Raw genomic sequence first — 12,696 nt, 5'->3', positions numbered from 1 at the left:
AAATCATGGAAATAGGCACTATTATTTTCATTGTTGCTACACAATTATTCCAGTATGACCTAGAATAAATTAAGAAGCAGAATTTCTTTCTTTCTTTCTTTTTTTTTTTTTTGAGTTGGAGTCTCACTCTTGTTGCCCAGGCTGGAGTGCAGTGGCACACTCATGGCCACCACAGCCTTGACCTTCTGGGCTTAGGCGGTCCTTCCACCTCAGCCTTCCAAGTAGCTGGAACTACAGACGCATGCCACCATGCCCAGCTAGTTTTTGTGACTTTTATTGTAGAGACAGGGTCTCATCAAGTTACCCAGGCTGGTCTCGAATCCCCGGGCTCAGGTGACCCTCTTGCCTCGGCCTCCCAAAGTGCTGGGATTACTAGCTGAGCCACTGAGCCCAGTCCAGAATTTCTTAAGATAGTTTAGATATTCTAAAAAAGTCCCTGAGGTAACTTTTAAAAACAGTAGTAAGATAAATACTGAAAAAAAGTAATAATAAGCAAAATATAAATTTTAAGAAAAATGGATTATGTAATAAAATTAATTCTTTAAAAAGCGAAATGCACAGTTAGGATGTGGCCTTAAGTTCATCAGAAAGTAAGCTAAGACCAGTAAAAATAATGGAGAGAAGAAATGGGAGGAAAAACACTATCTGCCGGTACATCTTGCCCTTTCTCTTCCTATCCCCACCCCAGTTTCTGCTTTTCATCATTCCAGTTAACAGCAATGACTTCATGGGGTGAGGGTGGGGTAGCAAGAAAAGAGAAAGAAGATCTCTCCCTGTGCTCACTTCTCAATAATCCCTCATCTTCTGCTCCCTTCCCCACCCCCTTTAAAAAAGTCCCACAAATACAGTTCCAATTGTGCTGTTCCCTCCTGGCCCCAGCCTCACTCTGGCCTCTCAGCACCTGCACTCCAGAGAGCCTCTGCCAATGGCCTGCAGTTTGGCTGTCTTAAACCTGCCAGAGTTTGTAGGCAGGAATGAGTTCCAAGCAGCTGACTTACAAAAGGACATTTGTAACACAACCTGTTCTTAACATGGAGACTATATTTATAAAAAAACAAATTCACCTTCAAAGAATGAAAATCAATCTACTATCAAGGATATTTTAAAAAAAATATAGTAAGGGCTGAGAACAAAATTTCAAGAGAGATTCTAAAAATATTTTGAGTTATAATACAAAAGGTATACTATTTAGCTTCCCAGGCTGACTGTTTTCAAAGAGGAAAAACAGCTGTTTTTATATATGTAATTTTTAGTGTTTTTGTTAAAAAAAACAACACATCTTTAAACTTATACTTAAAAATTCACTCATTCAACTCATTCAATATTTCTTCCAGTCAAACTCTGTGAATGATCTGAGAAATAAGACAGACAGCAATGTTTCTCCTCCCACCCCCATGCCTCCTAAGTCCTCAACCTGTTGAAGTGTCAGCAGGGGTAGGAGGAGGAGGGCAGAGAAAGTTGAAGGTCCATGCCATTTAAAGCTCGTTTTGCCAGAAGATAAGAAGACAGTATGATATAATTGTGTTATGGAGGCAAACAAATCAGGATTCAGATCCTGACCTCCCTGCTTATCTGTTCATGGACAAGTTTCTTAACCTCCTCAGTCAGCTTCCTGATCTGTTAAACTGGGAATAAATACCACCTATTTCACAGGACTGCTGATGGAATTAAATGAGGTAATATGTGAGTTAGATACCTAGATAAGACTGGACAAGTTCTCTCCTGCTTGTAAGTATAATGAAAAAACAGATTTAGGTAACATAGTTTACATGTAGATAGGAAAAATTATGCCTAGCTCATAAAATAGTCTTTTACAATTTTATGGTCTTCAATTGACTATAAAATGAGAGAAGAGGTTATACACACACAGCCCTCCTCACACTACAAACACTTAAAACTTCTGATAAAAGTAAACTGAAAAAAAAAAACTCAACTGATTCACTACTACACTGTAACTTGTAAGTTAAGATACTAAAAAAAAGTGAAGTTATTTAAAAGACTAATATTCTGCTAGGATAAATCTACTGTAGATTTTTAAATATTTAGATTGAACACTTATAGAAATTATCCCTGGAAAGACAAGTTTTATGCTAATATATTTTTCACATAAATCATAATTTTCTAGAGTAATGACAATGTATTCATTCTTCTTTAGGTTTATAAGGTAAGACTGAAATAAGACATTTAAAACAATTTCATCAGAACTGATACTCTGATACTCTACACAGCTACTGATTTGGGGGGAGTCATTAATTCTAACAATATTATTAATTCCTGTAACTGTCAATTCCAAAAATTACTCTTTGAATAAAAATGCACACTTGAATGCATTATCAAAAATGTATTACTCCTGTTATTTTATAGTAATGCTTCATACAGTTTTTTTTTTTTGAGACTAAGTTACCTGTTACAGTGTCCAAAGATCATTTTACTTATAACCATTAGTTTCTGGGATAGGAACTAGCAAGTGATTTTAAAATTTATTCTTATTATTTCACTTCTATTATTTATTTAAATACACATAACTTTAAAAATAGCAAAAAAAAAATTAATTATCAGCTTAAAATCTATAGTTTCATATTCCAGCAAAGCAATATATAAAAAACATAGCATTAAGACTTATAATGAAAGGATTATTACTATTTTGTTGGTTCAGCAAACCCATATGAATTTAGTGTTCAGTGGTGTAAGCTTGAACTCATATAAGTACTAAAAAGAAAAAGTTCTTTGGCCAAATTTTTCTCTTGCTGTCAGCTCTAAATACACTCGTACCCCTGTCAAATACACTGATACCACTGCCAGTTTTAACTTGTTAGCAATGATTCGTACCTGCTGGTGCTGCTGCCATTACAGTTAGAGCTGCCATTGATTTGGTGCCTATATAGTGACTCTTCACAAGGAAGCGGGCTAACTCCAAGACTGTGTCAAATGGTTGGCTTAACACTTTCTGGGCCCACTCACACACAAGACGGCAAGCAGAAGAGATAACTTCCTCATCGATATTTTGAAGCTGCCCAGAGGGTTCAGCTCCTTCCAACTAAACAAAGAAAAGGGAAAAGTTAACTTTTAAATCATTAAAGAAATTAAATTAAAGCACATTCAAGATATGTGTTCTTTCTTTCTTTTCTTTTTTTTGAGTTGGAGTCTAACTCTGTTGCACAGTTTAGAGTGCAGTGTAACACTCATGCTACTGCAGCCTCAACCTGCTGGGCGCAGGTAATTCTTCTGCCTCAGCCTTCCAAGTAGCTGGAACTACAGGTGTGGCTACCATGCCCAGTTAGCTTTTTTTGATTTACTGTAGAGATGGGGTCTTGCCAAGCTGCCCAGGTTGGTCTCAGACTCTGGGCTCAAGCAGTCCTCTAGCTTCCACTTCCCAAAGTGCTGGGATTACAGGCATGAGCCACTACAACTGACAAGATATGTATTCTTAATTAGGAGAGAGAATTTATATCTGTGGGGTTAAAACAGCATGAATAGGCCTGTCGGCAAACATAGAAGAGCTCTGCAAACGAGATCTATGTCCACCAGTACGTAGGAGTCAGCAGCATTGTGACTATACATTTTAAATGGTTGTTAAACATAAAGGACATCTTCTAAAAGCCTTTCTAACATCAGTAATGTTCTAAAATTCACATACATATTACTCCATGACTTACTTTTTTCTCTTGACTACACACACACACATACATACTCTCAATATAAATCAGTAACTTTAGAGCTTTGTTTTCCCAAATTTCATGTTAATGTAGGTCATATATACTAACATTTTTCCAGTCACTATGGCATTCTTTTTTGCTCATTTACTTTGTAAAATGCACAGTTCCTGGTCTTATCCAAATGAAACTTTGCAAGATGCATTTCAACAGTGATATAAAAGCAAAATTTTATTTATTAAAAAGAAAAGGCAGAAAGCTTACCCCATCTCCAGTTTTGTGAAAGTCAAGGTTGGGCAGTGTTGGCATATGAACAAAAGTTTTTTTTCTTAGTCCACTATAGCAATATGTAATAAACAGTTAAGGTCTAAAATACTCTAAATTAAACGAACTGCTTATATAGATAGCACTTGAGAAGTAACCACAAATAAAATGAGAAGAAAACCAGCACAAGATAACATCTACTTTTTGAATTCTTTAGTAAGAACACCTTAATATTAGACACTTGGAACACCTTCTCTCCTTTGAAACTGAAATAGTCCTTGTAGAATGTTAAATATTACTGTTTTAAGTGAATGAATTCTCATCTGTTATAAATTTTATGAATAAATGTTACTAATATGCTGTGCCAGCTACCAGTAACAAACAGGTCAGAATAGCCAGATGGAAACCTGGCACTGGGGAAGGGAAACTTTAGCCCAGGGCACTGGGACAAAAACAACTCTTAAGGGTGTCACAAGGGCTTTAACCTTTTCATTTCTCTTTTTCCACTGAAACACACAGGATTATCACCTGTAACATGCCAAAGACACATCAAGACATTTTTGTCTGTACTCGGGAAACAAGGATAGTTCAGGCAACAAGTGGTTAGAGAACACCTGGAACCATTTTAGAAAAGCAGTCTTCACTCCCTTGCCCTTCCTCTCATCTCCTCCATAGCAGGAGATGAATTTTATGCTTTGAAAATGGCCAAGAGCCAAGAAGGAAGAAAATAAATGTACTTCAAATATGATACAGATACTCTCTGTATTACAGTCTTCTTTCAGGAGCAGAAGGAACTTTATTTAGTACATTCTTAATTTTCACTTCCTTACTTCTGTTTGCTCCTAAATATTTCTCCATCACAAGAAGGATCTTTTTTATGCCCTGGCTTTAATTTTAACATGGGCTTTAAATGGCTGGCTGAAAATTGCTAATTTTTCAGTACAAGTTCCATAAGACCTTTTTTGAATGCTGTATTTTTTTGCCAAGGAGATCTCCTATATTTCTTAGAGAAAGGAAGGACGTTAAACTAGTGCCTTTCTCCACTGTAATTGATACAATTTCCAATTATGGCAGGCCTCAGTAATTCTTACTGTTAAAGCAAAAGAGATCAGGCTAGTAATAACTCGTTACAGTGATAGAGTAAGGTAAAATCTATCACAATCATAATATACAAATGAATCACTGCTATTTTTCTCGCAGTTTGAGAAATAGCTGGGAAAAGAACATTTGCAATTATTCTGCTAAGTACTTTTAAGTTGCTAATATTTGTTGATTTAAATTTATTTCTAAAAATAGTTGGCAGTTGAACTACAACAACAGATGTTCTATAATAAGTGAGCACCTAAAAAGATTACTAAAACCATTCTGGTAAAGGATATTTAGATTTGCCTCTCGTGCCCAAACGACGTGCCTTCATGTTTGGAAAGACATTTTTCATGATTTTTCCAAAATCAGCAGCACTTAACGGATGGTAACCAAGATTGTCACAATAGCTCCTGCAAAAGAAGGATGGATCAAGTGAGAGTGTAACAACATTCAGAATTACATAGTCTGGTGCTATTTCAAGATGAGTTGATCCTTTGACAAAGTGAAGCAAAGGATCATCAAGTCATTTACCACAAAACCATCACTCTGGAGATGAGGGTCAACTTGGGCTTAGTTAGCTGATTTCACCCTATTTAGGGTATATAGTACTGCTTTCAATAGCATTCAGGAATTTTGAAGTAAGATACAATGTTGATATAAAGTTTTCCAACTACAGTCCAACTGGCCTCCAGAGTATCTAGTTCAGTCAGTAGGACTATAAGTTTCCACATATGTATCAGACTCACATACTGGGATAATTTTCAATATACACATCATGCACATCAGACATTAGAGACAACACTACTAGATGATTTAAAATTTAGGAACATGGTATTTTAGAACTAAAAAAGACCTAGGAATCATCTACATCAACACTCTCATTTTACTGGTAGGGGAAAAGACAAAGACACAGAGGTTCCAACTCCTCCCGGTGTTCTCTTCCTTCTACTACCACCACTCCTAGTATTGCTAGGAAAAAAGTTACTTTGTAAGATGGTAACTTCAAGTGGGATCAGGAAACAAGCCAAGTCTTTACTACTATTGGAATCAGGTGTTCTGTTCTTCTCTAGAGCTTCCAGTCATAGGTAAAGTGCTAATTCTCTACCAGTTCTGCAGTGGACCAAGGCCACACCTTGTTCTGAATGCCAGGGCCCTTCTTGTATGTAACTGCTGGCCTTTGGGAGAACCACTATCTAGCAAATATTGAAGAAGAGGAATCCCACATCTCTTCCCCTCATCCCTCATTCAGCATCAACCAGGACAGCTTCTTGATGAAGATGTCATGTGGTGCAAAGCCCAAGAGGGAGATTTAGGATGAAAAAGCAAAAACTGGGAGGCTTGGTGTGCAGGGTAGCATGGGAAACAGGACTTGCTGAATATTCTGACAATGTTCCTAAAGTGACCAGAGCTCAAGAAGTCAAACTGAAAGAGACTCAGGAGGCAGAGACCCCTTGGGGCCTTAATACAGAGAGAACAGGGGTAGGTCTGGAGATGACAGTATTTCTTTTGGCTGTCCCTTTCCTAACTGCACAACAATCCTACATACTCCTTGAGGGTAGAAAGGGAGGAGTTAACTAGCAAACAAATTGCCAACGATGAAGAGTGGGGAGAAGGGAAAAGGGAATATGTACTAGAAATTTCTTAAATCTGTCTATCTATCTATCTATCATTTTGTAAGAAAGTAGGATTTATTGAGAGGCCAGAAAAGTTCCCACAGTGGGAGGCGAGCCAAGGGGGTTGCCTAGCTATCTCCTATTTAAACTGAGACTAAGTGTGATACTTTGAGTGGTTCAGGGTCAAATCATAACAATTTCAGTATCAAGTTAAATTAGTCATCCTTATGGTTCAAACTAGCACAGAAAGAAAATGTGAATGAGGCTCCTTTTTGGCACTTCAGGAACTTGACACATGTTGCTTCCTCTACCTGGAACGTTACTTGTTTTATTCTACAAGTCTCTGCTTAAATATTATGATTTTTCAAAGAGTCTCTTCTGACTACCCTATCTAAAGCAGTGGCCTCCTGCCACAACCTCATCATATTCCCTGTCAATGTTCTGTTTCTTTTCTTCTCATGATTTATAATTAGGTAACAGTTCATTTGCTTGTTGATTTCTCTATTACACTAAGTTCAGCCAGGGCAGTGACCGTATCTATCATGCTCATCACTGTATTCTCAGCACTGAAACAAGATTTAAGAGTCACATTAAGCCCAACTGTACTTAAAACTATAAGACACTTTAAAGAAACACACAAAAAAGACTCTAAAAAGCAAAAAGAAATACTGCTTACTGGCTTCTATGACAGCATTGGCAGATAGGCCTAAAAAACTGAAATCAAATAAAGAGCAGGATAATGAGGATTATGAGAGGGAATACATCTACCTTTCCCTCCCTCTGTGATTTACATTTAGATGTTATTTTTATTACAATAGTATACCAGGATTTTTTTTTTTTTTACTTTTGCAGAAGGGATAGAAGAAAGGTTGGCAAAAGAAGTAATGATAAGCACTGTCGACCTAAAAAGGGAAAGTGAAACAATCCTCAGCAAAAAAACACAAAAAAACAAAAAAACAAAGCAGGTGGTATCACATTACCAGACTTCAAACTTTACTGTAAAACTACAATAATCAAAACAGCTTGGTATTGGTACAGGAACAGGCATATAGACCAATGGAATAGAACTGAGATCCCAGAAGCAAAACCTCAATTTTTCAACCAACTCATCTTCGACAAAGCCTCTACCACCTACCACTGGGGAGAGAACCTATTCAGTAAATGGTGCTGGGAAAACTGGCTGACCACATGTAGAAGACTCAAACAAGACCCCTATCTATCCCCATACACAAAAATTAACTCTAAATGGATTAGAGACCTGAATGTAAAGCCTCAAACCATAAGAACCTTAGAAAATGCAGGGCATGCCCTTATGGAAATTGGAACTGGCATCCAATTCCTGAACAAAATCTGAGGCCCACAGGCCATAAGAGATAAGATAGACAAGTGGGACCTCATTAAACTGACAAGCTTCTGCAAAACCAAAGAAACCATCAAGAGAGCAGGGAGACAGCCCATAGACTGGGAAAAAGTATTTGCCAACTCCAGGTCCAACAAAGGCTTAACACCTTGGATCTACAAGAAACTCAAATGTGCTGAAAAGAAAAAAACAAACAACCCCAGTATAAAGTGGGCAAAAGATATGAACAGACACTTCTCAAAGGAAGACAACCGAACAGCCCACAGACACATGAAGAAATGTTCAACCTCACTAATCATCAAGGAGATGCAAATCAAAACCACCCTGAGATACCACCTAACTCCAGTCAGAATGGCAATTATCAATAACTCAAAAAATAACAGTTGCTGGAGAGGGTGTGGTGAAAAGGGAACACTTCACACTGTTGGTGGGAGTGCAAACTAGTGCAACCTCTGTGGAAAGCAGTGTGGCGATTCCTAAAAGCTCTAAATATTGACCTCCCATATGACTCTGCAATCCCCCTACTGGGAATATACCCTGAAGAACTCAAATCACTCTATCAAAAAGATACCTGCACACGAATGTTTATCGCAGCATTGTTCACAATAGCAAGAACCTGGAACCAACCATGCTGTCCATCAAAAGAGGGCTGGATTAAAAAATGTGGTTACATATACACGATGGAATACTATGCAGTCATAAAAAAGAACAAAATCATGAATTTCGCAGCAACCTGGATGGAACTAGAGTCTATAATACTGAGTGATCTCTCACAGAAACAAAGATCTGAGTATTACATGTTCTCACTCATAGAGTGGACCTTGAACATCTACCATAATACTATAAAAAAAGAACTGACAGTGGTGGGAAACTATGGGGGTGGGGAGTAGGGAGGAGAAGGGAGGTGGAACTAATGGTAGTCAATATCTGTACGGGGATGGGGAGACATCCCTTATTAACAAGGGTGCCTGAACGATGCACATTTGTATATCTAATCCTTAACTGTACCCCACAATTTTATAATAAAAAATATATATATAAAAAAAGTGAGACAAAATTAATACAGAGAGTTTATTTGGGTCAAGGTAGAGGATTGAAAACAGGGAAATGCAGGGAAGTGCTCCAGGGAACAAAGGAGAGGCTCAAGTGTGTAAAGAAAAAAGGAAGAATTAGGAGAAGGGACAATGACAAAAGTTGTTTCTTAGGAATTTTCATTGGTTTACAGGCGACTGAGTGAGACTCCAACTCAAAAAAAAAAAAAAAATAAACAAAAATAAAAAAAAGAAGTAATACTGATTTAGTGATTGGCTATACACTGCTGAACTGTGGGATATGATATGAACTAGTGTTCAGTGTATGGCACTGTTAGGTTAATTATTGCTACTTGGTGGCGACACTGAGACTGGAGTTCATATAGCAGGCAGATGACAGCTCAAAGAGGGGAGTGAGACAGGGTTATCGTCACATTTCAATGCCTCTTTGGGCTTATTAACTTAAAGGAGCTTGCATTCCTTGGATAAAATGTTTCTTTTCTTCCTCAGGATCAAGATGACTAATGCAAAATTTGCTTTTCAAATGGAATTTATATGGAGTGGTGATTTCACAAAATAATCATCCAATTTCATCTGGTTTTTGATTCTTAGTTATTCCATCTTTTGGAAGGATAAATTGTTTTTATAATGAACATATCTTCAAATACTCTTTAGTAGATAAACATTAAAAGTATTCTATAGACATATAAACAGCTCAAATTATTCCTCCTGAATCATGTTAGAAGAAAACCGCTTATGATTCACAATTTTATACTCTGACATACGTCAAAGAGAAAATAAACAGAACCTCAGTGTAAAAACAATAACAATACTCAGAATAGTATTTCTTTAACTTTGTAAAACCTTAGAATTGGAAATAAATTCAGAAACTGTACAGCTCAACTTCCAGCCAGATGTAGAAATGGTCATACTCCTGAATGATGGGTTACCTCAGTGTGAACACTTCCCTGATGGGAGGATTTTCACTGTGAGGTAAGCCTATCCAATTTTCCACAGTCCTAATTTTTAAAGAAAAAATATTAGAGTCCCTTCCTCACTGTGAAAATCTACATATTCCATGCTTTTTTCTTAAGTAGAGTTTCATATTTATACAGTACCATTCATGACTTTGTACTCGGTGCTATATAACAAGCCATAGGTCATTCCAGGGCATGTGGAGATCTTGGTTAGTTTACATCTCATTTTCCTGCATCATAAGTTTAACTGCAGGTTGATCAAGCAAGATTATGGTGTCAATTAACACCTAACTCAGCATCAGATTATATTTATTCAAGACTCAAAAAAGGGTGAGGAACAGAGAATGCTCTTTTCACAGGATAACTACTACCTCATTCTTAAAATGAAATCATTTGTTTTTTCCTCTTTTGCATTTTATTTAAAAGCATGTTTTAAAGACATTAAATTAAGCCTAATATTCAACATGACCATGAATGTGTCACTCAAAAGCCACTGCAGCAATTCAATCTTTAATGTTTGTTTATACCATTTACAAACTAATTACATAAGTTAAAGGTAAATATTGTTTAACGGTACAAAAATATAAAGAAAAAAATAAAAGACTGGTGGCAAAATACAGTCAATGGATAATTAACCGTGCCTGACCTTTTTTTGAGTGCTTTGTATGTATTATCTCATCTAGTACTCTCAACCTTGAGATTGGTATTTTTATTAAATACATTTTAAAGATGAGGAACTTGCATAGGGAGGTACATGTGGAAAGGATTTGGTCTAGTCTAATCCACTTATTTTACATGGGAGGTACTTTTATTGCTAACTAATTACTATAAGCATATTTAATGCTTGGGATGCAACCAATATCACATCATCAAATTTTTTCCTAATATTTATAAGAAGAAGAATTTATTAAGAATTATTACTCTTCAGGATGGGGGCAGTGGTTCACGCCTGTAATCCCAGCACTTTGAGAGGCCGAGGTGAGGGGACTGCCTGAATCCACGGGTTCGAGACCAGCCTGGGCAACTTGGCAAGACCTCATCTCTACAATAAATAAAAAAATTAGCTGGATGTAGTGGCGCGTGACTACAGTTCCAGCTACGCGGAAGGCTGAGGCAGAAGGGTTACCTGAGCCCAGCAGGTCGAGGTTACGGGGGCTGTGAGCAGTATGCCACCTCACTCCAGCCTGGGTGACAGAGTGAGACTCTAACTAAAAAAAAAAAAATTATTAGTCTTCTATTAAATGGGCCCTTCTTACCTAGATCCACACCATTATTTTGGTGAGCCTGAGCATTCATGTATTATAAATGACAATAAAGGATATGAGAATTTAGGGAGGTCTCAAGGACATGGCAGAATTACACTCCCTTAAATGTGTTAATCAAACAATATATTTGCTAGGTAATCTGGAAGACAAATGAGGTAAAAGTAATATGGTCAAATATCTAATTAGCTTGAGCCTCAGAAAGTGGAATTACTGTTAAAATCCTCTAATATTTTTAAGGAGTAATTAAATTTTGAGACTCTGGAGAGAAAATTCTTTGAAAGTGACTGACATTGGCCATAAAGAAATTAGTCTTTTTCATACTGTTCCTTGTTCTGGGCAGAACAATGAACATAGCTGAGTCTGAGGCATGGCTAAAGTCCACTGGGTCCTGACATTTGGCACAAACACTTGAGAACACTGCAGAGTGCACAGTGTGATGCATGTGATGGCTTGGTGTTCCCGGGGACAACATGGCTGGAGAAGACTATAAAAGTCTATTTGTTAGTTATGGTGTGTTCTAGTCTAAACCCTGATGAGAAATTTAGAGTACTATTAAGCTAAGCTTAGACTAAGATCATATAACACCTTTGAAATTAACTTGGTAATACTTCTTTTTGTGACAACTAAACACTGAACAATATATCCGAAATAATATTTTGCTTGCAGTCAACAAAATTAATTTAAGGATAGTTAAATTATAATGTATATATAAACATTATCATGTATGACTCTCTTAAACAGGACTTGATTTTCCTATCATTTTGGTTAAAAATTTTATAAAAAAGATTCAGTCATGGTGAATTATGATTGACAGGTCAAGAAACTTATCCTGAAGTTTATAAATTAATGTAAAACCATAAATGCTAGGGATAGTCATCTGATAAATCTTCAATATTTAAAAAAGAAATTTGTGTCCTTATTTAATCACAGTAAAAAGTAAATTCTAAAGAAAGGCTTGATTTCTTACTATTGTCTACAAAAAAGCCATTTAAAATGACTATTCTTTTGATCCTCTTTCTTTTTTTTGAATCAGGGTTTCACTCTGTCACTCAGACTTTAGTGTAGTGGCATGATACAGATCACAGCAGCCTGGAACTCCAGGGCTCAAGCAATTCTCCCTACTCAGCCTCCTGAGTAGCTGGGACTATAGGCATGCACTACCACACCAGGCTAATTTTTAAATTTTCTATAAAGACAAGGTCTTGCTATGCTGCCCGTACTCTTGCATGTAGCACAACCTTTGTTTATATGTGTACTTTTATTTCTGGATTGTGTCAGGTCTTTTTTATTTTAAATTTACTGCATATAAAATGCTCAGATTACATGAATATAGACAGTAACCATCTATAGATTAAGAATTAACAAAGCTGGGCTCGGTGGCTCAGTCTTTAATCCCGTACCTTTGGGAGGCTGAGGTGAGTGGATGGCCTGAGCCCGCAGGTTCGTG

General features: G+C 36.9%; 1 protein-coding gene across 1 annotated transcript in view; it reads right to left on the bottom strand.

Moving 5' to 3' along the window:
* The window catches only part of RFX7 (regulatory factor X7), a 137,100-nt gene that overhangs the window by 8,309 nt on the left and 116,095 nt on the right, over positions 1-12,696 (bottom strand). The window contains exons 5-7 of the mRNA XM_008063057.1: positions 5,297-5,413; positions 3,918-4,002; positions 2,830-3,037 (exon numbers count right to left, since the gene is read on the bottom strand). Coding sequence (XP_008061248.1) covers positions 2,830-3,037; positions 3,918-4,002; positions 5,297-5,413 — 410 coding nt within the window. The remainder of the gene's footprint in view (positions 1-2,829; positions 3,038-3,917; positions 4,003-5,296; positions 5,414-12,696) is intronic.

The sequence above is a fragment of the Carlito syrichta genome, unplaced genomic scaffold (genome assembly GCF_000164805.1).
Source record: "Carlito syrichta isolate Samal-C Ts95f unplaced genomic scaffold, Tarsius_syrichta-2.0.1 Scaffold306510, whole genome shotgun sequence".
Taxonomy (NCBI): domain Eukaryota; kingdom Metazoa; phylum Chordata; class Mammalia; order Primates; family Tarsiidae; genus Carlito; species Carlito syrichta.
Note: the sequence above shows the minus strand (reverse complement) of the source record. Positions and strands in the feature narration are given on the sequence as shown.